The sequence below is a fragment of the Rhea americana genome, unplaced genomic scaffold, assembly GCF_003343005.1.
Source record: "Rhea americana isolate MKP2758 unplaced genomic scaffold, rheAme1 scaffold_2, whole genome shotgun sequence".
Lineage (NCBI taxonomy): Eukaryota > Metazoa > Chordata > Aves > Rheiformes > Rheidae > Rhea > Rhea americana.
The window spans coordinates 7,173,690-7,197,050 of record NW_028186149.1 but is presented as its reverse complement, the minus strand read 5'-3'; the positions used below and the strand labels follow the sequence as shown (position 1 = coordinate 7,197,050).

Below are 23,361 nucleotides of genomic sequence, written 5' to 3'. Positions count from 1 at the left end.
ATCCTCTTGTTTTGCTCGTTAGACACAGGCAGATCTGCTCTGAAACACTGTGATAAGCCTTCTTACCCACGTACGAACTACATGTCTAGGACAGCACCAGGTATTCCCCCCAAACAATGACAGGCACAGAACAGAATGTTCCCGGACAACCCTGACATTTATATTATCCTACAAGGGAAAAAGGGCATCTAATAGTCATGTTTGTCAGAGATCATAGAATACGTCTTCCCAAACCCATGTAAGGAAATCTTCAAACTGCAGCAAGATGTGTTCAGATAGACTTTTTTTAACAAAACTGTTTTTCTCTCACTGCTTTATGAGCAAGGAAAATGTGTGGTGCTGCTTGAATCTGTGAGTCAATCACCTTGCTAATAATAGCAGACTGATACTGTATAGAGGTATTTTTAGATGCTGAATTACGTTTCAGAAATGCATGTACAACTTTTTCACTTGTTTTTCTGAATCAAAATTAATTGAAATTTTTCCAGTTTGTGTCTCAACACAAGGATTTTTTTTTTTTGGTAGCATGAAGAAAAAATAGGTAATCACTTTTGAGCTGTATGTTTGCAATGAAGTATTGCTCTCTCTCCAGTGTATGTCTGATCAGAAAATTGAGCTGAAGTTTGAAGCTTTAAATTGTTTTATTATGAAGAAAAAAAGCCATGTAGGAACAAACTTAGGTCTGTAGTTTTTAAAAATACAAGAAGATGGCATTTCCATGAACCTAAGTTAAAAGATTTATACTGGGATTTTCTAAATTCATTTTAAAAAATACATTGATTAAGAATATCTCATTTAAGAATTCTCCATGTAAAAGCATCGTATTTATGTTGTACAAGCTGGCAAAGCTTCTAAGCTTTCTAGGCCAGAAGTGTAAGTTCAGCAGGCATGGTAAAAACTGCCAGTAAAGCTGATGGTACTTGAATAAATGCTACCATCTAAATGGCTTCTTATTTATTTAAGTATTGTTTCCAGAGCCTTGAGTTCTCCTCTTCACCTTAGGTAGTAGACAAAGAGATGCTGTATGCTAAATGACTTGTTGAATGTGAACACTCTGACCTGTGCATGATGCTATGGATGATTGCATTGAAATCAAGAGGACTATTCATAGAGCACACACATTTGTGCACGTAGTGCACATGTAAGATGCATGACTTACTGTCAGATGATTATACTTATTTCTGATGTCTTGGATAAATGTCTCCAGTAGAACTTTTCCTATGATTTTTTTTCAAATATTAGACTATTTAATGTATTGTTTAGCATAATGTCAGCATAAGCAGAAAAATCAAATCCACAAAAGTAAGGAAATTCTACCACCTAAGCATAAAGTTGGCAAGGTGCATTGTTTTTTCTGCTTTTCTAATTAGATGAAAAGCCTTGAAGTGTGGTTATAAAACAACTAAAAATAGCACTTAAAGGCTGTATTTCAATTACTTCTCTAGGCTCTATGTCAGCTATGCTTTCTACAATAAAAAACATTCTAGTTGCTATTCCTGCAAATTCGTCTTGGCATATGATAGGCAAGTGGTATTCTTTCTGGCTCATGAATCATTACTGGAAATAAATAGTTCTAGAATAGAAAATGGGTTGGTTGTGCATGAGCCAAAACAGAATTCAAAATAGAAGAGCTTATGCTCTTCACTATTGATTCTGCACTGTGGAGTGTGTAGTAGTACAAGCAAATGATGCCAAGTGAAAACAGATCTAGCAACAAACAAAGACAGCACCTTTACATAGTGATTTTTCTATTATGGTTAAACATATTTTATGATAATTAACAGAGATTATGTATCATCTGTCACATGTCATGTGAGTTTATGAGCACACTTGTATGGAACACYGGTTCAAATGTTCAAAACCAGACTGTGGCACTGCAGGTGTGCTCTATCCTTGCCCTTAATACCATGTGTTTGTGAGTGCGTTGACTCTGCCTAACAGAACTTGTAAATGGTTTGTGTCTGCAGTTTTAGATTTGGCTTTTCTTGGATATTTTTAGCTTACAGTTTCAGCAGTTGTAACGGATACTTTTCTTCAGATGAAAGCAGAGCTTAGGATTACTTTTTGTCCGTACCATCAGCCCCTACAGTCTTGCATCATTTCATGTTAGAGAGACTTAGCAAAAAGGGAGTGATTTAGCTCTAAGGAAATAAACCTTAGGAAATAATAAAGAAACTATTTAACATAACTAGAAACATGTTTATCACATAAGTAGAAAAGTATCATGTAAAATAGATGCATTTGGATACAAATAGACATCTCACAGTAGACAAGAAGAATATATAGACATATTTAAATAGATATATTTTAACCAGCAACTTCATTGCAGTATTTTGTCCAATTACAGTTCTTTTTTTCTGACCTCACCACCTTACAGTTAGCCTGATTTTGGTATGCTTAAGGTTCATTTACTGCTTTTATATTGTGTGATGACTTCTATCTGAATGACTAAATGTGTATGGTCTATAAATGGAAATAAAATGTCAGTAGGGGTAATGAAGAGAATTACATATTTTTTGAAATATTGAGAATATTAGATAAGCAGGGACCTTTTGAATTAATACAAACCTGTAAGCTAAAGCTGAGGTAGAAAATCAAGCCATATTAAAATAAGAACTGATCTTTTTATTTTTCTAAATCAGTATATTCTCTAGTTTAAAGATTCCTATTAGTGTATATATTTGCTGAAGAGGGCAGAGGAAGTTGATAGTATATACACTCTTTCTTGGAAGCTGCTAGTTGCATTCAGTTTAATTCCTTGCCTTCTGTGCTTCTAAACTGAAGGAAGCTTCCGTTTAGTATAGTAATTTTTTTCCTTGTAGATTGCCAGGCAATGCTGTTAATAAGGCAGTTTTATATACAACTATACTTGAACTTTTTTTTTAATCCAAAATATTCTATAATTCCTAACTGGTACAGCTCCAAGAATAGGAGTTATACTCTAGATAAGGATTCTAGGTTTAGCGGAGTGTTTCTGAAAGTTTTTTTAATGGCTGTGGACCAWTGGATTACCAGTGGATTAATTTATAACAGTGTATCTGATGTAAATGGAAGCATCAGCTCTCGTCAGTATTTTATCAAAATGGTAAGGAAACAGAATCTATAGGATTCTGAACACAGTACTGTCATGATCCTTTATTCCTACCATAAAGAGAAGAGTGAAAATGTCTTCCTCAGATATTTAGGGATTCATTACTATTCTGTGTCTGTGAGGGTTAAATTTATAAAAATGCTTATTTGTGGTTAGCCTACACACTTTTTCTAATTTGGGCTGCTGCTTTTTTAATTCTAAATTTAACAGAGCAAGATGTGCCCCCTAACTTTTGGTGTCCTCTCTATAGTAAAAAGAATAATTGATGACTGTGTCTTTGTTGTGCAATCCATCCCTGTAGAAAGGGTTTAAATGAGATTTAAATGATTCCTAGGCTTTCTGTACAGGAATTAATTTCACTTTATAGCTTAAAGAGCGGGTGTAGCCCACTCAGCTTTTCTGAGCTGACTCCAAACCAAAGCTTTCCCCGCGGCAGTGCCCTGGGGCTGGCCGAGCAGATCGCGTTTTCCCGTCGCCGGTCCTTAGAGCCTGTCCCGCAGTAAGCTGCGGTGTTCAACCGAAGTCGCCCCGCGGCGCCTCCCAYGTCGCTGGCGGCTGGCCCAGGCCCCTCTCTCGGCGGCGGCGGCGGCGGGGGGGCTCCCGCTGCGGGAGCGGAGCGGGCCGCGCATGCTCCGCCGGCCGCGGCCCTCCCCCGTCTCCTCCCCCTTGCCCGGGTCTGGCGGCGCGGCCGGGCTCGACCATTGCTGCGGGCGCGGGGAGCAGGGGCCGAGCCCGCACGGCAGCGACTTGCCCGGGGCGCCGCAGCGGGCTCTGCTCTTGCGACTTCAGCACCGCGGCGCTGGACAGCGCCCGCCGGAGCGGGGCTCCGCGCCGCTGAACGCCCGCCGCGGTCGGGGGCGCGCAAGGGCGGCGGCGCCGCGGGGATCCCCTCGGGCATCGGCCCCATCGCTGAGCCGGCTCGCCTCGAGGGGGCTGGGCAGCAGCAGGATGCTCCTCAAGCTGGCGGTTGCGGTGCAGGTGCTGTCGCTGATGGCAAGCCAGCTGCATGGCTTCCCGAAACCCGGAGGCAAAGGTAAGCACCTCCATTAGCGCCCTTTCTGCAGGATGGGGAAAGTTTTACGGGGGGATCGATAAAGGAGAGTAAAAACTTTCGTTTCACTTGGCTAAAAGCAACTAGATCCTAAAGAAATTACTCCTAGCTGGAGAAACTGGACCACTGAAATAGCAATCTGGTATTAAAGTGGAGAAGTAGGGGCTACTAGAAGGAAAGGCTATGAATCTTTACATTCTTTTCCAAGCAATGTTTTCATCTATTCTGTAGCAATTTTCAAGTCTCTCTCTCTCCCTTGCTATTCTGGATGTAACAGATTTTTAATCTCTTGGTTATGCCAATCCGATTATGCTACTGCTATTTTAGTCACTCTCTTACGCTGTTTTTTTTCCCCCAGTTTATTTATGAGTTTTCTTACTAGAAAGGAGTTGTTCAGTGTATATCTGTGTTTCAGGTATATGTTTTTCAGAACCTTCTCCCGCTACCTTTTTTATTTTATTACCTTCTAGGAACACAGAATTTTTTTTACAAGAACTTATATATAGCATATTTAACACAGAATGTTTTATGTGAAAAAAATGTAATTTAAGAAAAAATATGCTGCTCTTGTAGTCACATGCATCATATAATTGAATATATGTGTGTATATGTGTTTATTCTAGATAAAAGTATACACAACAGACAATTAAGTGTAGAAAGACCTTTGGAGGAACAGGTAAATAAAAATATTCAAAACGTTCTCTAATCTTTGTATTGTATAATATTTTGAGCTTTCAGGTGCCAGAACCATGAATGTCCTAATGGCTTAATAACTAAGTTAAAAATAGATTTATCAGTAGAGTTAGTATGGGTGAGCTTTGGGTACGAAGTAGAGTTTCAGTAATTTTTAAGAAATAGTATATAGAATTTTGCTCCTCATCATCCCAAAGGTGGATCATCAGCTCCAATAGATCATAAGTGTGTAGCCGCTTTGTATTCAGATCGTGAGGGAGTACAGTGAGAGCTTGGGTTGAAGAAGAAAAGCTCAACTGGCATTTATCTTAAAATTGGAAGTCTATTATAGCTTCTCATGTCTGATTCTGATCAGAGGATATAGTGGTACTGACAAAAAAAGCGCTAAGAGTTTGAGCATGATATTCTCATTGAGGCAATCTTCTTACTGAGAGTGCAGACTGGCCATTAAGGTTTCTACTGGTATTGATAAAGTAAGAAATCGTAAATTTTAGTGTACTTACTTATTTTGTCCACGTTTCTTGTTTGTTTGTATGTTTTATTTGTGTATATCAGATTGCTGAAGCTGAGGCAGACAAGAATAGGAAAATAGTTCCAGCAGGTAAAACACTTTTCCTAGTTTTATACTGATTTTCCTAATGGTATTCAAAGAGGTATAAGATTTTATGTCATATGTCTATTAATAAATTTTTCAGAAAACAAGCCAGAGTTCAGAAATTATTCCTTTGTTGATGACTTGAATCTACTAAAGTCAGTAGCAGAAAGAGAAAGGAATGAAAAAGAGAGGGAGACAATTAGAAGCTCCTTGTATGGACAGAAACTGACTACTGATGATGTAGACTCCACCAAGAACCGCAGGCTTGTGGATGACTATGACTCTACTAAGAGTGGACTGGATTATAAATTTCAAGGTATTCTGTAACCATTTTTTAGTAATATTTAGAATAGAATTTTCTTGCAAACTGATTACAGTCATGGTTGTTGCAGCTGCATGCAGACTGTATTTATCAGTGAAGTACAATTTCAATTATTTTCAGTTTTAGAAGTTTGTTTTATAACAATTAGATTTTAAAATACAGCACAGAAGATTTACTACTGTTGATTTTCACAATCATCTTCCATGGAGGAAAATCCAACCATGTAATTTGCATTATGTTTTTTAAAGCTTTAGATTTGGTAGGAAGAAAGTGAGACATATTTTTAAATGAAAATATATTCATTTTTGTTTGAAAGGAAAAAGCACTTTTATATGGCACTAAATCCATATTATCTGTATTTGTTCCAAGTGTCATGTCTGTTAGATAGTTCTCCTCATCAGAAAACTAACAGAAGAGAAGGTGCTGAAGGCCAAAGAATATTACCTTTACTACAGGAGTAGTTAATTGTCTTATAGTGAATCCTCTGAGAATTGTTAGCAGCATTTAGCTCCAGAAATTTTTAATTATATCAAAGTATGATCACAGATCAAAGTTTACTTGTCATACTCACTTTCTCATTAGTCATAATGATGATATTTACCATAAGTAAATTAAAACTTTAATTTGTTGAAATCCATACAAGAACATAATATGCTTGTTATGACCTGCTTTGTTCTAAGTAGCCATAGAATGAAAATAAATACCAGGCAGATATATATAAGCAGAAGATATATATGAGCAATGTACTCTCACTTTTACATATTTTTCTACAAAAAAAATTTATAGAAAAAATATTCTGGATATTTATCTATGCTCTTTCAAAAGATGCAGTCAGAAAAACATTTTTTCAGATGTGGAAAGTGGACGTTAAGAACATTTCATTGGGTATAATGTAACGCATTGCAAAGCATGTATCAAAGTATACTCTTAACATGTGAGGAAAGAATGCGACTTTGTTCTGAAGAGGAAAAGATATGGGCAGATATTTTTTTACAAGATGTCTGATGCAAATGAAATAGGACAGTCAGCACACAGTTAAATTGTAATCCTTTTAGATGATCCAGATGGCCTCCATCAATTAGATGGCACTCCTTTGACTGCTGAAGACATTGTCCAAAAAATTGCTGCAAGAATTTATGAGGAAAATGATAGAGGAGTGTTTGACAAGATCGTTTCAAAACTTCTAAATCTGGGTCTGGTAAGTGTCCTGTTAATAGTTTGGTTGCTTTGTGGGCTGGCTTGATGCTCTTTTTCAGAACATTGCATTTATGAAAATGAACAGCTAATGATGCTGACTTGAATGGGGAAGAATATGATTCAGGCTCAAGGCAAGCTTCTCTGCTCAGCTGTGACACTGCACATTAGTTTTGTCCTGTGATATTATTGCTATTTCTGTGATGAATTTGCAACAAAATCTGTCAAATTGCAGAACATTTCTAATGTAAAGAAAACATTCACTGATGGCACTCCTCCTGTATTTGCCCTCATTTTTCATTTAATTTGTCTTTTGGTTTTCATTGAATTGTATTATCAATTACTTTTGGATGTTTATGGAGAACAGTCCAAGCTCATTTCTATCCACATGCTAGTTACTGTCATCAGTGGACATATAATGATGCTGATTAGCTGAGGATCCATTGTTACTGATCTATTCTCATTGTTACTGATTTATAACAAAACTGGGTCCAACCCTGACCTCTGAATGTCTTAATGGTTTTAGCCACTGCAGTATGGAATCTTTATATTTCAGGCTACTAACTTTATCTTTTCTGCACCAGATCTTCCAATTAGCTGTTGCATGCTAAATCACACTGATGACAAAGGGAAATGTGTGTGGGACAGCCGCATGATAGAGTTCTCATTCAGGTGGCAGCTGTTACAAAGGAAAAAGAAAAAAACATTTTGACGATGCCATAGAAAACTGTGTGCATTTTCTATTTCTCTGTTACTGCCTTCTAGTATAGTTATCCAATTGTACATAGATATATATCCATTGTGGAATGTKCGTGTGTTTGTGTGTTGTGTGTGTGTCAGTTGGAGCTCCATCTTTTCCATGTGTGTTAAACACTGTATACATTATAGCCTCTGATAGGAAAATATGAGTCTGTGTGTGTGTATTTACACATAAGTGGGTGTGTCTGTATTTATACACACACATTAATGAATGTTCTACATCTAATTTGACTATGCTCACCTTTGAAGCAAACAGGTTAGAAGTAACCTCTTTACAAAGTTCAGGTTTCATATTGACATTAAATCTAAGAAAAACACAATATTCTCTAAATATTTTAAACAAATATTTTAACAGATTACAGAAAGCCAGGCCTATACCCTGGAAGATGAAGTGGCAGAGGTTTTACAGCAGTTAATTGCAAATGAAGCAAAAGATCGTGAGAAGGAGTCTGAAGATTTTGATTATCCTCCAAGCAGAGCAGACAGTGATACAAAAGAAAAGCAACAGGAGAAAATGGTAATTTCTTAGCTAATAGTTTTGACTCACTTGCCAAATGGTGCATGTAGACCAATACACTGGTTTGCTTTAGGGAATAATTATTTCAATCTGGAAACTAAAGAAATTCTTAAAGAAATTCCGCTAGATAAAAAAAAAAACAAATAATGATTTACTTTAACATTTCAGTGAGATCCCAAACTGAAATAACTTTGAGAAAGTAACTAGTCTTTATCTCATAATTAGGAAAATGTYGGTAGAAAATTATGATGCTATTCACTGTAGTTATATTGCTCTAGGTACATCACTAATAGCAATGTGCTTATAGAATTTTTAATATCTTTTGTGGAGACAYCGAGCAAAGCTGATCAAGATAGTTTCGTTAATGGAGAAATTGATGATACGCTGGATAACACCTGGCCATCATCTAGTATCTTGGAAAGAAGAAATGAGCTGCCTTCTGAAGATAATTTTGAAGACCTCCAGTACTTCCCAAACTTTTATGCCCTGTTAAAAAGTCTTAATTCAGGTGAGCTCATTATGTATTTATAGAAGAATTTAGAAAGAGATATAGAAAATGAAGATTCTCCCCGTTTTCTCCCTCTCCTTTCCCTTGCCCTCCCTACAGCTTCTGCATTTGCAATGGACCCTGTGCTTCAAGAATGTTTTTTAAGATGCATAACAGAAACTCATTTTGTTAGTGAGTATGGCAAAAGTGGGAATAACTGTATTCAAGACTGCAAGCTGTGTGACCTATGAAGTCCTTCCCATTTTGGGCTGCATGATTCAGGACTCCTGAATTCTTTTCYTTCCTGTAAGGATATAATAAAAAACTAGCAAACTGTTTTCTCCAGAGACCTTTCCAGTAATATCCTTGTCTCCTAAGCCAAGGGAGATACAAGTAAGCAACAATAGAATCCTCACAGTGATAGTACCAGTAAATGAGTCTGAGCTTCCTAGTATTTTCACAAACCACAGGTTTGCTGTTTATTGCAATGAGAGCTCTGCCCGTCTCTTCCTATTCCGGTGCTAGACATTATTGCCTTCCAGCTATTACAGGCAAGATTATGGCACCTTGCCACAGCCCTTTTGTCAGCATGCTCAGTCTCTTACCCACTCTTATTCTCTGCAGCCAGCATACCATCTCCATCTCTCTTCAGTACACTCAGCAACAATTTAGTCTGCAGATTCCTTGTCCTGCAGGATCCTTAGTCTTTCCTCACACTGTCCCCCTAAACATTTGAGTGGAGACCTACAAAGAGAAACCTGAGGGCATCCTTTCCCAAATTGAATCTGGAAACCTCTCATTCTTCTTGTTCTTTTAATTTTTTCTTGGTAGCTTTGCATGCCARTTTTTCTCTTCTGCACACAAAGCGGAAGAATGTGTTGGGTTCCACAGAGTATCAAGCAAACAGAATTGGGCCCCGTTGGCTGCACATGTCTCTGCCTTGTCTCTCACTTTTTGCTGTTTACCTGCCAGCTTGTATCAAACTGAGAGGAGAGAAGAGTCAATTGCATCCTACAGATGCATGTTAAATTGCAGGTTAAAAAACCTGTTTAGCAGCTCTCCAAAGGGGCTATGCTCTCTTCTAAGGCTGGGAGTTTGTTTCCAGCTGTCCCTGCCAGACAGTGCCCAGTGGGCTCTCTTGGGTCCTTCAGTGCTAACCTGGTATGTAGAGCTCGTGTGGCTGTGTGGTGCTAGGGAGTTCCATGTTGCTACTGCAAGAATAGCAGTAATATTGTCCAGCAGGTAAAACACAGTTGAAAGCTAAGAAGCTGCTAAGAAGCAGAAGTGATGATAGTCAGAGGTACATATGGGTAAGAAAGATGGATTTTATCGTGAAAAATCATCGTTCATATCCTGTTCTAGAGTCACAATCCTGCCAACTGTGTAAACAAAAATATGTTTTCCCAGTACGTGAGTCATGATTTTGTGCACTATACCAATCTCATTTGAGACACTTTATATTTTTGCCAGTGAACCCATAGGTCTTGTAGAAAGGGGTTCTGAACTATCATTGTCATACAGAGCTGGTAGAAAACTACTTGTCTATGGGTAGTTCACAGATAAATCTAAAAAAATATACAGAATGTAGAAAACTGTTCATGCACTGACCTACTCTTTGAACTCTGTCAAGTCACCCCGAAGTTTTAAGGTATATTCAGGTACACTTTGCAGGAGCATTTTGAAGGAGAATATCTAGCATTTCTCCTCACTAATGCAGCACAACCTTCTCTTTATAGTGATTAGGTCATCTTTTTATGAAATATATTTGTGCAAAGAGTGTACAGAGCTAAGTCTTTCTGACTGCTTTTACTTTGTCCACTTATGCAGAGACAGAGGCAAAAGAAAAGGAGACTTTGATAACTATCATGAAAACCCTGATTGATTTTGTGAAGATGATGGTTAAATATGGAACAATCACACCAGAAGAAGGAGTTTCCTATCTGGGTAATTTATGCAATAATGTTATTAATTCTATGTTCTTACTCTTCCAACAGTGATAATTATATTGTCGTCTTCCTTGCTCTTACAAGTTCTGTTTCAGGCTTGTTAATTCAAAATGTTAAAGCTGCACTTTTTAATGATTGGTCATTCATTATAGCAATGTTGAATTCCATATTTCCACATAATGAATGAAAGATTATTTATCAGATGTGGATTTAAAAGTATGCCATATTGCATTATTCTACTTTCTCACCTGTGAAACTCAATTGATTTTCATGGCATTATATCAGAGAAAGATTAGCATTTTATTCCAATAATATTCAGGTGGGTCAGGCACCTACATTTTTTTAAAGGAATCCTATGCTTCAGCACCTTTAATCTGTCATTTGTACATAGCTAGAGTACACAGGATGTAATTCTTTGGTCTTCTACCAAGTAAAACTCCGTCTGTGGAAAGCTTTAAGTCTTAGTACAGGAATAGCCTTTGAAGATGTCTTTCCTAGATCCATTTTAGAGTCTGTGGCTATGCAGACTTCAAAATTGTTATAATTTCCTGAAGAGAGATTTTGGAACAATCTGTTTTTTGTTTGTTTGTTTTCTCCCATGCTTTTCTCCTTTTGGCTTTTACAAACTCTTTTATATTAACTGTTCATAACCTTTCTAGTTAAGAAACCAAGGCTACAGAAGAAGAGTTCCTGTACATAAGTTCTCCACATTTTTTTGTTCTGTATTATTCCTGGTCTGAGTTAGCCTGATAAGTTTTTGTTTACATCAGGGCAACTTCTCAGCTTGTCACAGATCAACCTGTCACAGAGGTAGGTCTGGCAATGATCTTTCATGACTTTTGTAGGCTTCTTGTTGCACGTATATGATTAATTGGTCCTACTGTAACTGTATGGATTGATTATCCATTACTTGGCTACAAAAAGTCTAGTGACTCATGATTCACATTCAGTGCATGATTGCACCTCCTCTCTAAAAAATTCATTTTCTCTCTGATCCCATCTCCCCTTCTTTTTCTGTGAAAGCCCTTGAATTTTGGAATATTTGGACAACTTATGCTACAAGTAAGGGCTTTATTTCTCTGGCTGCCTGTGTAAGGAGAACTACATATAATGAAGTGGTTGGTTTCAGGCATTGCAGTTTCAGCGTGCAATGAAGTTACGAAAGAAAATAATATGGCTTGAGCAGATACTGCCCTCACTGATACTATTGTGCTGAAACTTAACAGGCTAATGTTGACCACTCAGATCAATGGAATTACACTAGGGATGCATTTTTGCCTACTAAAACTTAAGGCATTTGTTCACGTTGGCTTTACATTGAGTAAATAAATACTGTAACCCTGGAAACAAATTGCCATGATGACATAGTACAGAGGACAGGGATTAGGTTAAGAATTTTGGAGGTCTGATTTGGTCTAGATTTAAAATAAGACTATCAAGTGATGCAGCCAGAAAAGTATGCTTTGCAAACTAGTGATTTATGGAGAGATGGATTTTGTACTCCATCAACTTACTGTAGTGGAAAAAGCTTTCTCACAGGTCTCAAATTGCATCTGTGGTATTCTTTTTTAGCTTTGATGTTGAGAAATTACTTTAAATTTGACCTTCATTTATGAGCTAATATTCTCAAGTGTTCAAGGGTAGCAAGCCCAGAAGAATATCAGTTTCTTATAGTAGCTGTAAGCATAGCAGCAGTTTTATTGCCACCTTACTCAACTACAAGTTACAACATAATATACCCAGAAATACTTGAATAGGTAATGTGTTACTGGGTGCCATTTAAATTAGGCTATTGATGCACAGTTATATTCATCCATATAGGAATTAGTTTGAGTATCTTTCAGAGGAAAGAAATAGTTACAAAAAAAAGGCAGCTGATAGTTGTTCCTTCAATTCAGAATCAGCAAGCAGATCTCATGCTACTTGATGGAAAATACTGTATCTGGTCAGGTGGGATTATATTTTCTCATTGTTTTATTACATCAGGAAACTACATAAATTACTTTTCTCCACTTTATGGCGGAAGCCATGTGGAAGCTATGTCCCTGAATTATACATTCAAAATAATAAATCATTTATTGAATCAAGTCTTGCTTTTGTGCCTCTCACGTGGATGCAGAGACAGTGAATTTGAATGCATGTACGAGTAACATCTGGTCTGGGATTTGGAAACCACAGCATTATGTCATCATCATCACTGAATCCTGCTCAGCAGGAAAATAATCTTGCTGCTGCAGTGAATGATGTTATTAGATTTAACTTTAAGTTACAAAGGACCTAGCTACTCTGGTGCAAGAAAAACACAGATGTACACACATACAAATACAGGAAAAGGAAGTCTGTGATTTAATACACACATTCAGTATTATTTAGCGTGTGATGATAGTCACATACATTGTGTATAATACATATATAAAAGCCTTCCATATAGTAAATATAATCTATAACACAGAACCCAAACAAGAAGGAATGATGTATACATGTACATAAAACAGGAGAAGTCCTGTGTAGCTTTTACAGTACACCTTACGGAAGTATAGCTCTGGAAGCATTGAAGAGAGACTAGAACAAACTCATGTAAAATGTGCACTCAGCTGAAATACATCATACTTGCTAATTGCCCTACTGGTGGCAGAATGCCAGTATCATCTATCACTTTTTACTTTCTTAAGTATAGATGCCGTATATTGATGTACTGCGAGCAAATTATTCTGTGGAGTGAAAGCCCCACAGAATGTTTCTAGCCTGTTCATAGGCTTTCAGATGTGGTATCATCTTATCCACTCGTGGGCTCCTGGTCAGCATCCAGGAAATGCTACTGAAGCAGTTGGACTCTTCTTGCTTGCCCCAATCTGCTAGAGGAACAGGCTATTATCCCTGAACAGGTTGTGTGTTTGGAAGGAATTGGGACAGTTATTGAAACAATGATTGCCATTGACAAGGTGCAGCAGTAGAGCGCAATGAAAGAGCTGGAATCCCTCCACATAATGACCAGCTGAAAGCAGCRAGAAGCTTTCAGAGAAACTAAGACTGATTCAGCGTAACTTATTTCATTATTCATTGCATTCATACTTTAAAGATTAATTTCTGTTGCATAAATCTCTGATACTGAATTTCCCATATAGAACTGAAAATGCCTGTATCCTTGGTGCTGAGTGCTTTGAGGCAAAAGGAAGTGCTATTCAAACCATAGCAGAATTCACTGATTTCAGCAGAGCAGAATAAGGAATTCATTGCGCAGTTACACTGTTTGTATATTGTATACTGTTTGAATATTRGTATGTGAGTAATATCACACTTCATTTTCTTTATCTGTCTGTTAAGTAGCATCATCTTGGGCTTCGTTTTGGTAGTTTCTCTGTCAGAGGCATGTATCTGTAACAGCAAGATTAATGAAATGCTTCCCCTACACTGCACAAAGAGGAGGTTTTTGTGTACTGAGAGAATTTTCCTGCATATGTCAAGATATCTTCCAGCTAATTCCAAAATGAAAGCATATCAGTCCCCTCTCATCCTGGTAAAAACACTGTTTATAGTAAATATAAAAAGTGTAAAGAAAACTATAGTTTTGTAATACATTTGTATTACTRATATGGTAAGTTTAGAAGCAGAAACAAATGGTTTTCTGCGAGTTTGTTCAGATATAGTTATGAATTATCTCCCACTTAAAAAAAATGAGMGATTTTTAGAACTATTCTAGGAAATATTTGCAATTAGAGCCTAGTGGACCATAGTATAAATGAAGCTTTCAAGATAATAGGCAAATTTTTAAGAGGCACTAGTGGGTGTGTAAAAATTCTTTTTATGCAATACAGTGAATATATTCTCCCTGCTGTGCATGGCTCAGAAGAGCAGGCTTGTAGCGAATTTGTCTTTTGCCATCTAAGCCAAATACAAGTTGTGTTACCCAATGAATTATTACCCCAGAGGTATAAATTAGTTATGTGCATGTTGTATTCTGGTGTTGAATTCTCATTTATTGACTAGTGCATCTAGCACAAACTTTTGTTATCAGTCAGCAGAGTTACTTCTCTGTCTCACAAATATGTGGAGAGACTTGCACCTTGATACTGCATATATAATGCAGCCTACAGCAGGCTGGTTTAGGAGCAAAACCCCATTTAATTAGAAGGGGAAAAAGGGAAATTGCTCCAGCTCATCAATATGCAGTGTTTGAGTCACAACCACCTCCTCCCTTAGACCAAACCAAAGCCACCTCTYACAGTGCCTTCCTTCGGCTCTGACTCACTGTCAGAAGCTGCACTGTCCCCCACAGYTGAGTAGGAGATTGCGTGGGTTAGAAATGGATGTGAACAGATGTCTCTATTTACCTCTTCTACCCCCTTGCCATTTGTTTTCAATGGGCAGTTCAAAAGAAGACTCCAAACTGCAAGACACAGTAGTGATAGGGAAATGGTTTATTGGTGATCCATTATCTAGGTAGACATAGACTCATTAGTTTTGGCCTTTTTCTAAAGTTACTAATGTGATATTGCTTTACTATAATACTGTCTTTGGTCCGGATTGCACCCACCTGAAAAAATTCTAGTGGAAATGGAAGAGAGAGAACTCGTTCAGGTTCACCTTCAGATCTTTTCTTGGATGGAGGAATTAGGGGGAATCCAGAGGAGGCTGTAACCAAGCCCAACATACATTGGGAAAATGCTAGTCTGATCTCCCCTGAAAGCGTGCTATGCTGATTTCAACATGTCCCTGCCCCTCTAGGCTAAAAAATACGGAATAACTGTTCTGTCTCTGGCATTCTTGCTGGGTGCTCTTCACAGCTGCACCTCTGATGAAGGTTGACCTCTGCAATTTCCCCAGCATAGGCCAGTGCACAGTCTGGCCTTTCCTTGGGAGAGGCAAGGACTCGTCTGAGCACTGACTAATCCCTGAAGTTCTTATCTGTGCACAGGTCTGATCCTGATATTTGTTTAGGTAGGTAAGAGAGTAAGGCAAAGAGAGGTCACAGCACAGACTGACATTATCTTTCTCCTATTCACTGCCTCCAAAAATCAAATGCTGCCTAATGCAGACTATGTGATCTCAAATGAGGGTGAGGGGAGATGTGGCTAAGCCAGTGCCAGAGGCTGCCAGTTGATACATGAGGTGTCATATGGGCCTTTTGTTCTTCCCTTCATTTTGACCTAGAAGATGAAACATACTGACAGTATTTCATACAGGGAGCCATTCATGCATAATACTTTTTTTCTTCTTTTTTAACATCTTTTTTTCAAAGAGCTCTTTCTTGCCTTTGTAGGTTCTCTACATAAGCATTAAAATCTTTAATTGTTTTTTCCTCTCTGAATTTCCCTTTGGTGATTTTCCTTGCCCAGTGTTATTTGAATATTTGAAACCAAAATGAATTTGTGTGGATAGAAGGTGAGGACTGTGCATAAGTCTCAAATAAGATTGGAATCTAGGGAGTATGTTGATGCCGACCCCCACTATAACTTTATAGCTTTTCTTTCTGTAGTCTAACCAGTCTGTCCCAATTAGTGTTGTGTTGTGCTGCTTCTGTATTTGAACAAACACATGAACGTTTGCCTGCCCCACTGTTTTCTTGACTCTTGCTGCTTAGAAGAAAGTAGGTAAATATGGTATGAAAAGTCTGACAGCTAACTCCACAGTCCTTAAAAAACAGGGTCAATGCCTACCACAGCAAGTAGATATGGGCATCACRGATCGAGGGAGATATCAGGCTGTCATCTGAGAGTGACAACTTATGTGTGAGCATAGTTTTTTTCATGGAATCTAAATTTTCTCAGATACCTTTTTGGTATCTACTCTTTCAGTAGTTACAGTGTTACTAATCCTTTTTTCCCCTGATTACATGCCTATCGTATCATATGTAGAAATCCGTAAACTAAAAAATATATTACAGTTCATTTCTTTGTTTATCGCTGTTTACTGTTTGAATTTGCAGGTATTTCTCATAAATATTCTGCCTCTTCCATTTCCTTTCACTTCCTCCGCTATGCTTTCCTAACTGGACACGTTGCTAGACATCTCTGTCTCCTTATAGTTTCTCTTTTGACAAAAAAGTATTTTGTTCAGTCCCTGAAAATCCATGTTTTACGTCCTACTAACTGGCTTGTGTTTCTAAAGAAAGACAGTTACGGCTTTTATTTTTTCTCACTATAATGAGAAAAATATCTGCCTGGAAAAACTTTCTGAATTCAGTATCTCTGTGTTGACAGCTGAGCGCTGATGCCATAAGTTATGATTTGAGATGATGATGTGGGTGTGGGGTAAAGCGGGTGTTACTGATCTTTCGAAATTAGGCTCCATCCCACTCCTGAAGTAGAGGCGGGTGTGTGCTACCTCAGTCCCAAATCATCAGGCTTATGAAATACATGCTATCTAAATATTTAAAATGTGTGCAAAGACCTCATAGCAACCTCAGGGAGGGAAAGGATTAGGAAAGAATTGCACCACAAAGCTCTAGGGGACCTGGAGTAATGTAAAGGAAATGACTCTAGAATACTGAAGGGATAAAACTGAGAAATAGCCTTTGAGGCAGGGAATTAAATAAGGRCAGTGAAGGAAGCTTGGTCAGAGTTTCGCATCAGATCATCTACTTAACTGTGTTTTGCTCTTTGAGAGGCCTTTCATCTGATTGCTAAGTGATACTACAACTATTTTATTGCAAATCACTCCGCCCATCTTGCCTGTAATCTGTACCTGGGGTTTGTCACCTGCCTGACAAATGTCATGGCAGCATTAGGCTTCAGAATCACTGTCACAACAAACCAGTCAAATAGGAAGGAAAAAAAAAATGTATCTTGACTGTATCTTGACATGTTAAGCAGTAAATTAGAAAGGAACAGGGGATTTGTAAGGCAAATCTGTAAGGTTCAATATATGGTCTTCTTTTTATTCTTTCTGTATYTTAGCAATTGCTTTGGAAATATCTTAGTACTTCATTTAGATGTTTTTTTTTTCAATGTTTTACAYGACTTAGGGAGTTTTAAAAAATTCTTTGAACTGGTAGAGACCATAATAAATAAAAGGGTATCCTGAGTAACACATTGTAGCAAGCACCATTTTATAAATTGGTCAGCTTTCTTTTTAAAAGTAGTTGGGAATTTTGCTCTTTKTGTTGTAACTTCTGTTAGAGGATCATTTGAGAACCCTACTTCTCTGATGCTTAGAAACCTCTCTCTAATTAAATTTAGACAAGGCCATTTGCTCTTGTGTCAACATAATCTTCCAGACTAAATTTTTTATTTCCCACCCTGATGTTTACCCTCTTAGTGTCTTTATGGAGGGCAGTTCTATCTTTTCTCAGTCTTCATTTTGCTGGGATAAATAAGGCAATTTTTTCTGATAAATATACTCTTCATTTGGCTTATCATTCAGTACCTTTTCTTCAGTTTAATTAATCTAAATGTGGGTGACCATGTTCAAAATGTGGCAACATTAGCACTTGGTATACAGTAACATTAATATTTCCACAGCTGTACTGGAAATACTTCTCTCCACAGAAGAGTTGCAAGGAAACACTGAGATGTCCTGAGTTATGTGAAACGTGGAAAAAAAAATGTGCAAACTCTGTAGGCTCACTTATTGCAGCAGGGAGATGAGCCCTGGGTGAACTGTGCTTTTTTAATACCTGAAGTATGTGCATCTCATACAAGCAGTCGTCAGCACAAAGCTTTCAGACTGAGGCTGCTGTATGTAAACTTATAAAGTATATAAACTCATTTTTTAGGTATCATTAAGATTGATTTCAGGCACCATGAGTACCCCTTTTTCTGCTTTAATAAACAAAAACTTTCCATACTATATGAAAACAGAAAGGCAAAGCAAGTCTTTCTGCYGAGGTGTTGTTTAATGACGTGAAGTCTCAGCTTCAGTCAATTTGACAAGGGTAGAATGTGACAGTACCTCTTGAGAACAAGACAATTTTGCAGATAAAAAAAGCCTTTCTAGCAAAATTTACAAGAGTCCAGAAATCACCATGAATCTTTATAGCTATAAGGAAGGTTGTATTTCAGGCTTCCATTATCAATTCAATTAAATACTAGGATGGGTAGATTAGTTGCTATGCCTCTGATAAGAACAAAGTCATTTAATTTGTAATATTTTTTTACGTATCTTTTTCCAAGGATTTAAAATGGTGTTACCATAGTGTATTTCCACAGAATAAAGATGAGGCTTATAGGTAGAGGCGATTCAGATTTTTGGATGCCTAATGTGAAGATTTTCAGTTCTGATTTTCAAAAGTGCTGGGAGTTTCCATTTTCAGGTGCAATTAGTAGGATCAAACAGTGTGTAGTGCCTGTAAAAACTGGGCCAAGGATGTCTGCCTACCCAAATGTATACCCAAAGTAAGAGTCCTCTTGAAAAATGAATGCTTCAGTGAGTCACTTGAGATCAAAGAGCAGGTTAGAAAGTGAGGTAACACAGAAACCAGATCTTCTGACTCCTGGTGTCTGGTTCTAATAATTAGATTACACAGCTCCTCCGAAAGCCAACAGCCAGAGGAATAGCCTATTTTACCAACATAGGTCACTTCCATTAGCTCAGTAGTTATAGTTCTGTTGTTTGAATTAGTGCTGTTTCAAATAAGAGGCCAGCTCTGTGGAAGGGTCATTACCTTTCTGAACTCTTACTCTGTAAAAATTACGTTGCTAGGGAAACGATATCGGAAAACTAATCAGTTCTTGTTAGACCTCCAAACAGGACGTTTGGTTGCTTAGCTGCTGGACAGGCACGTATCAGTTCTGAAGATGACTCACTCCATTAGTGTAACTCAGAGCAAACATTGTTCAGTCATAGCCTAGCCACATATGAGAAGTACAGACAATACCAACTGTTAAAGGCATTAATTCTAGGGGAGAAAAAGGGTGGGGGAAGGAAAAGAGGCAATAAATCTCATTTAGGGAGAATTGAGGTTCTCTGGTAAATTCTCTGTATTTTTTATGAAGGTACACCAGATGATCCTCATAAACATGAACAGCCTTACATAGCTAGCTCCTCTCTGTCACATAGAAAATACAGCCACTTGTGAAATCTTGAGATTCATATTGTGCTATCCAGCTAGCAATGTAGCTTCATATTTCTCCTGTAAAATGCAGTATTTATTGAAAGGTTTTTCGTATAAACTTGTTTGTATCTTTACTGATGAAATAAAGCTTTGAAAATAGGATATAGCCATTACCACATTCAGCCTAGTTTCAGTGACAAACTTTGGATTATTAGTGGTCAATATTGCTGTACTATACTTCACACAGAGAYACATCTGTTACATATGTATGGCTGGAAAGCAATGCGTATTACCATGTTGCCATACTTGACAAGGTAGTAGTGTATATATGTTGTTATTACTCATATATTGAACAATTAGCTAAATTGAAACACTTAGAGAAACTATAGATTTTTTWAATGGAATTTGCATAAGTAATTGAATGATGTAGGAGCATAAATCCTATTGCCTTCAGTAGCACTTGCTGTATGCAGATGTGTGTGCAACTCTCAAATACTGTTATCAACGTATATTGGAARTACTGTCAGTTTGCAGGCATTTAAATCTAAAGATGTATAAGGCTTACAGATCAGTTTTGTTGTGGAGCCTGGCTATATTTTTAATTGTGGAAGGTTCTTTGTTTCCTGCAGCGGTGCCTAACTGTAGCTGCTCCGGGGTGGAACATGAAGGCATATAACAAGCAATGCACTTGCATGTGTGCATTTTTATAAATATTTAAATGCTCTTCGTTGTATAAAAATACTAGTTTTGCACTGAAAATTAAGCCTAATTTAACAGATTTTGCTGGACTGAGGCCAAAAATCAGTGGTGACATTTTTGCTTCTGCGTGAATTAGAAAGTGAAGGAGAATAATATATTTGTTTGACTTTACAAAGGGCTTTTAAGTGAATATATTTAGATGATGAGCACCAGCTTAATACTCTTTTCATTAAGATCGCTTTAATGAAGCACAAAGTCCTTAACTGTCTATCTTATCCTAAAAATCATGCCTCTTGCAACACAGAAATGCTTACATTCCTGCTGGGATACTAGTGTGGTACTGATTCTGGATGAAAGATAGCATCTGAAGCTCAATTGAAAAGAATGTTTATGTTCATTTCAGTAAACTTTGGATCAAGTGATTAGTGAAGCATCAATTCCACCACTATAATAGTAACTTGAGTTTTTTTCCTCCTTAGTAGTCTGATCCAGCTTGTAACCAAGCCCAACCCTGTTTAGTTTAGGGCATATGACAAAGGTCTCAATATTACACTAAAAGGAGATGTAACAAATGAAAATAATTTCCACACACAAAAAATAATATGATGTAGAATTGACAGGTTGCAATCAGGCAGACTGCCAACGAAAACTRCTTACATTTTAATTTTATGTAAATAACAAAATATAGATGACTCAGACAGGATTATGTTACTTCTCATCAGATAGCAGGCAGAATTGCGTATAGTAATCTGCTGTGAAGAGAAATCTGCTTGGTTAAAAAATAATCTTGAGGTTTCAGTGCCAAGTATTTTTGCCATGGAAAAAGATGCTCCTAGCCGATGAGTAAAATGTTGGCCACACACGTAAGACCTATGATATAAATGATTTACTAGTCCCATGGTATCTATTCTGCCACAGGCCTGATATTGAATATTTCAGCTGTKTATACAAAAAGAAGATTAACAATTCAAAATCAAGTCTCTCCAAAACATCCACCAAGTAGATGACATCCATCTGTTGAATTTTGGATCCATGTTTAACTAAACCTTTAAAAAGCTGATAAAGGGAAAACAAATTCTATACCTTGTCCATAACATGAGTGAGAAAATGTGACAGATTATATGATGATCTGCATTTGTGGGTATCCTATTAGGTACTTACATGAAGAAGGACTTTTTTTCCCATGTTAGTATGCACTGATTATATCTAAAACATCCATTCTGATGAAAAGTTGCTTTCAGTTTTAAACAAGTTGAGTTCAGCCCAGAAATTTGCATACTACAAGAAAAGCGTATCTTTTAGACTTCTAGAGCTGTATACATGGCCACTACTGTCTACTGGTTTTCAGATAAATATTTGGCTTCAGCAACTTTTAAAAATATATATTTTAATCAATTCAATTGAAGTATTTATTTCATTTTAAATATGACTGAAAACCTTTTATTAGACTAATTTCCCAATAAAACCATATAAAATCCAGACTAATAAGCAGTTTGGAAGAATATTTTCCTACCAGGACRAAGTACATGTTTTGTAGTCTTGTACACCTTGAAGACTCAATTATACCCTTTCATTGCTTTCACCAGAATTAATTGTTACAGATAGATAGTGTTGTATTTTTGTGACTTACATGACTTAAATAATTTGAATACCTATACACACGTTTACTGTCTTTATGCTTATTGGCCCTGTTTGGTTCTGCTAATGTCATGATTTAGTATTTTTCTTACTTAAAATTGACCAAAATTTCTTGTAGTTACTTATTTGTTCTTTTATTGATTAACCAGTTGGCTCTACGTTATTTCTTCAGAGACAAAGATGAAGATGCTCCTTTTAGAATTCTGCCTGCCATTCAAAGCTATGTTGTGGAGAATATAGTCTGTATCGTTTCTATTGAAGAATAACTGGGGGCTTGGTTTTATTTTGTCTTGATTTCTAGAAAACTTAGATACAATGATAGCGGTGCAGACAAAGAAGAAGCTTGAGAACCCTTCCCCTAAAACCAAAGCAAAGCTACCAGCAGGTACTTATTCTATATTTCTCTCTCCTGGAAATCCCTATTTAATAATACACTGCTTAACCTATTCAGGTAAAAGCAGGCTGATTGCATTAAGTGTTAGACTGGGTCTGATCCCTCAAGGACCTGTAGATGTAGCTTGGATATCTAAGCACACAGAACGAGAGGAGTTTTTACTTGATTGTGTTTGAGAAGCATATTCACCAGACTGTCCTTTTCTTCTGTAGAGCCCAGACATTTCTCACAGTCAAGCCATATCAATGCTTTGTAAACTTAAATAGAAAAACCTCATTCTTTGTCAACTTTGGATCTAATGAATGGATCTTATCTTCATAAAGAAACAGATCTTTATGAACTACATATTATTGTATTTTAATTGCCTGAATTCAGCAACTGTTTGTAAGGGAGGAAAAAGGCATTCCTGTTTCCAAAAGTCCAGGGTGGAGATGACCTTTAGAAATCAGTTTGAGACAGGATCCAATGAGTTTCTTCCTAACTCATCAGTCAGAATGTTTTACTTCCTAAAGAACATATTGGTGTGATTTAGAAGTGCTTTTGATACATGTGGTACAAAATTGCTCTTATTACAATTTCTTTAGATAAGAGTAGTGAAGAAACAGACAGTACAAAGGAAGAAGCAGCTAAAATGGAAAAAGAGTATGAAATCTCAAAGGATTCCACAAAAAATGAAGAACAAAATGCAGCAGGAAACAATGAAGAGCCCAGAGGTACAGAATAGCTATTGTTTTTGGTATGCACTTATGCTCCAAGTGATTGGACTCTTTTCCTTAGATACTGTTTTTCCATTGTATTAGCATAAGTGTATTTAGTTTATATAGTTACTAGGAGTCAGCACACAAGAGCTTGATTCAGAAATATACTTAATTATTTGCTTGTTTTTAAATACAGGAAACCATATCCTGTGCTGAATAAGGTCATAATCCTTCATAGAATTCCTATCTCTTTTTGAGAACCATATGAAATGCATTTTAATATAC

At 37.2% G+C, this 23,361-nt stretch overlaps 1 protein-coding gene across 3 annotated transcripts in view; it reads left to right on the top strand.

Annotated features, from left to right (window-relative positions):
• The first annotated feature begins 476 nt into the window (after nucleotides 1-476).
• The window catches only part of SCG3 (secretogranin III), a 30,939-nt gene continuing 8,054 nt past the window's right edge, over nucleotides 477-23,361 (top strand). Inside the window, exons 1-10 of one of the 3 annotated variants that reach the window (XM_085303396.1) lie at nucleotides 480-4,124; nucleotides 4,766-4,818; nucleotides 5,391-5,436; nucleotides 5,531-5,746; nucleotides 6,808-6,950; nucleotides 8,061-8,222; nucleotides 8,553-8,730; nucleotides 10,537-10,653; nucleotides 22,286-22,369; nucleotides 22,963-23,091. In XM_085303396.1, coding sequence (XP_085159522.1) covers nucleotides 3,719-4,124; nucleotides 4,766-4,818; nucleotides 5,391-5,436; nucleotides 5,531-5,746; nucleotides 6,808-6,950; nucleotides 8,061-8,222; nucleotides 8,553-8,730; nucleotides 10,537-10,653; nucleotides 22,286-22,369; nucleotides 22,963-23,091 — 1,534 coding nt within the window. In that variant the 5' untranslated portion in view covers nucleotides 480-3,718. Of the gene's footprint in view, nucleotides 4,125-4,765; nucleotides 4,819-5,390; nucleotides 5,437-5,530; nucleotides 5,747-6,807; nucleotides 6,951-8,060; nucleotides 8,223-8,552; nucleotides 8,731-10,536; nucleotides 10,654-22,285; nucleotides 22,370-22,962; nucleotides 23,092-23,361 lie in introns of all 3 variants that reach the window. The other 2 variants (XM_085303395.1, XM_085303397.1) reach the window with 2 other exon arrangements.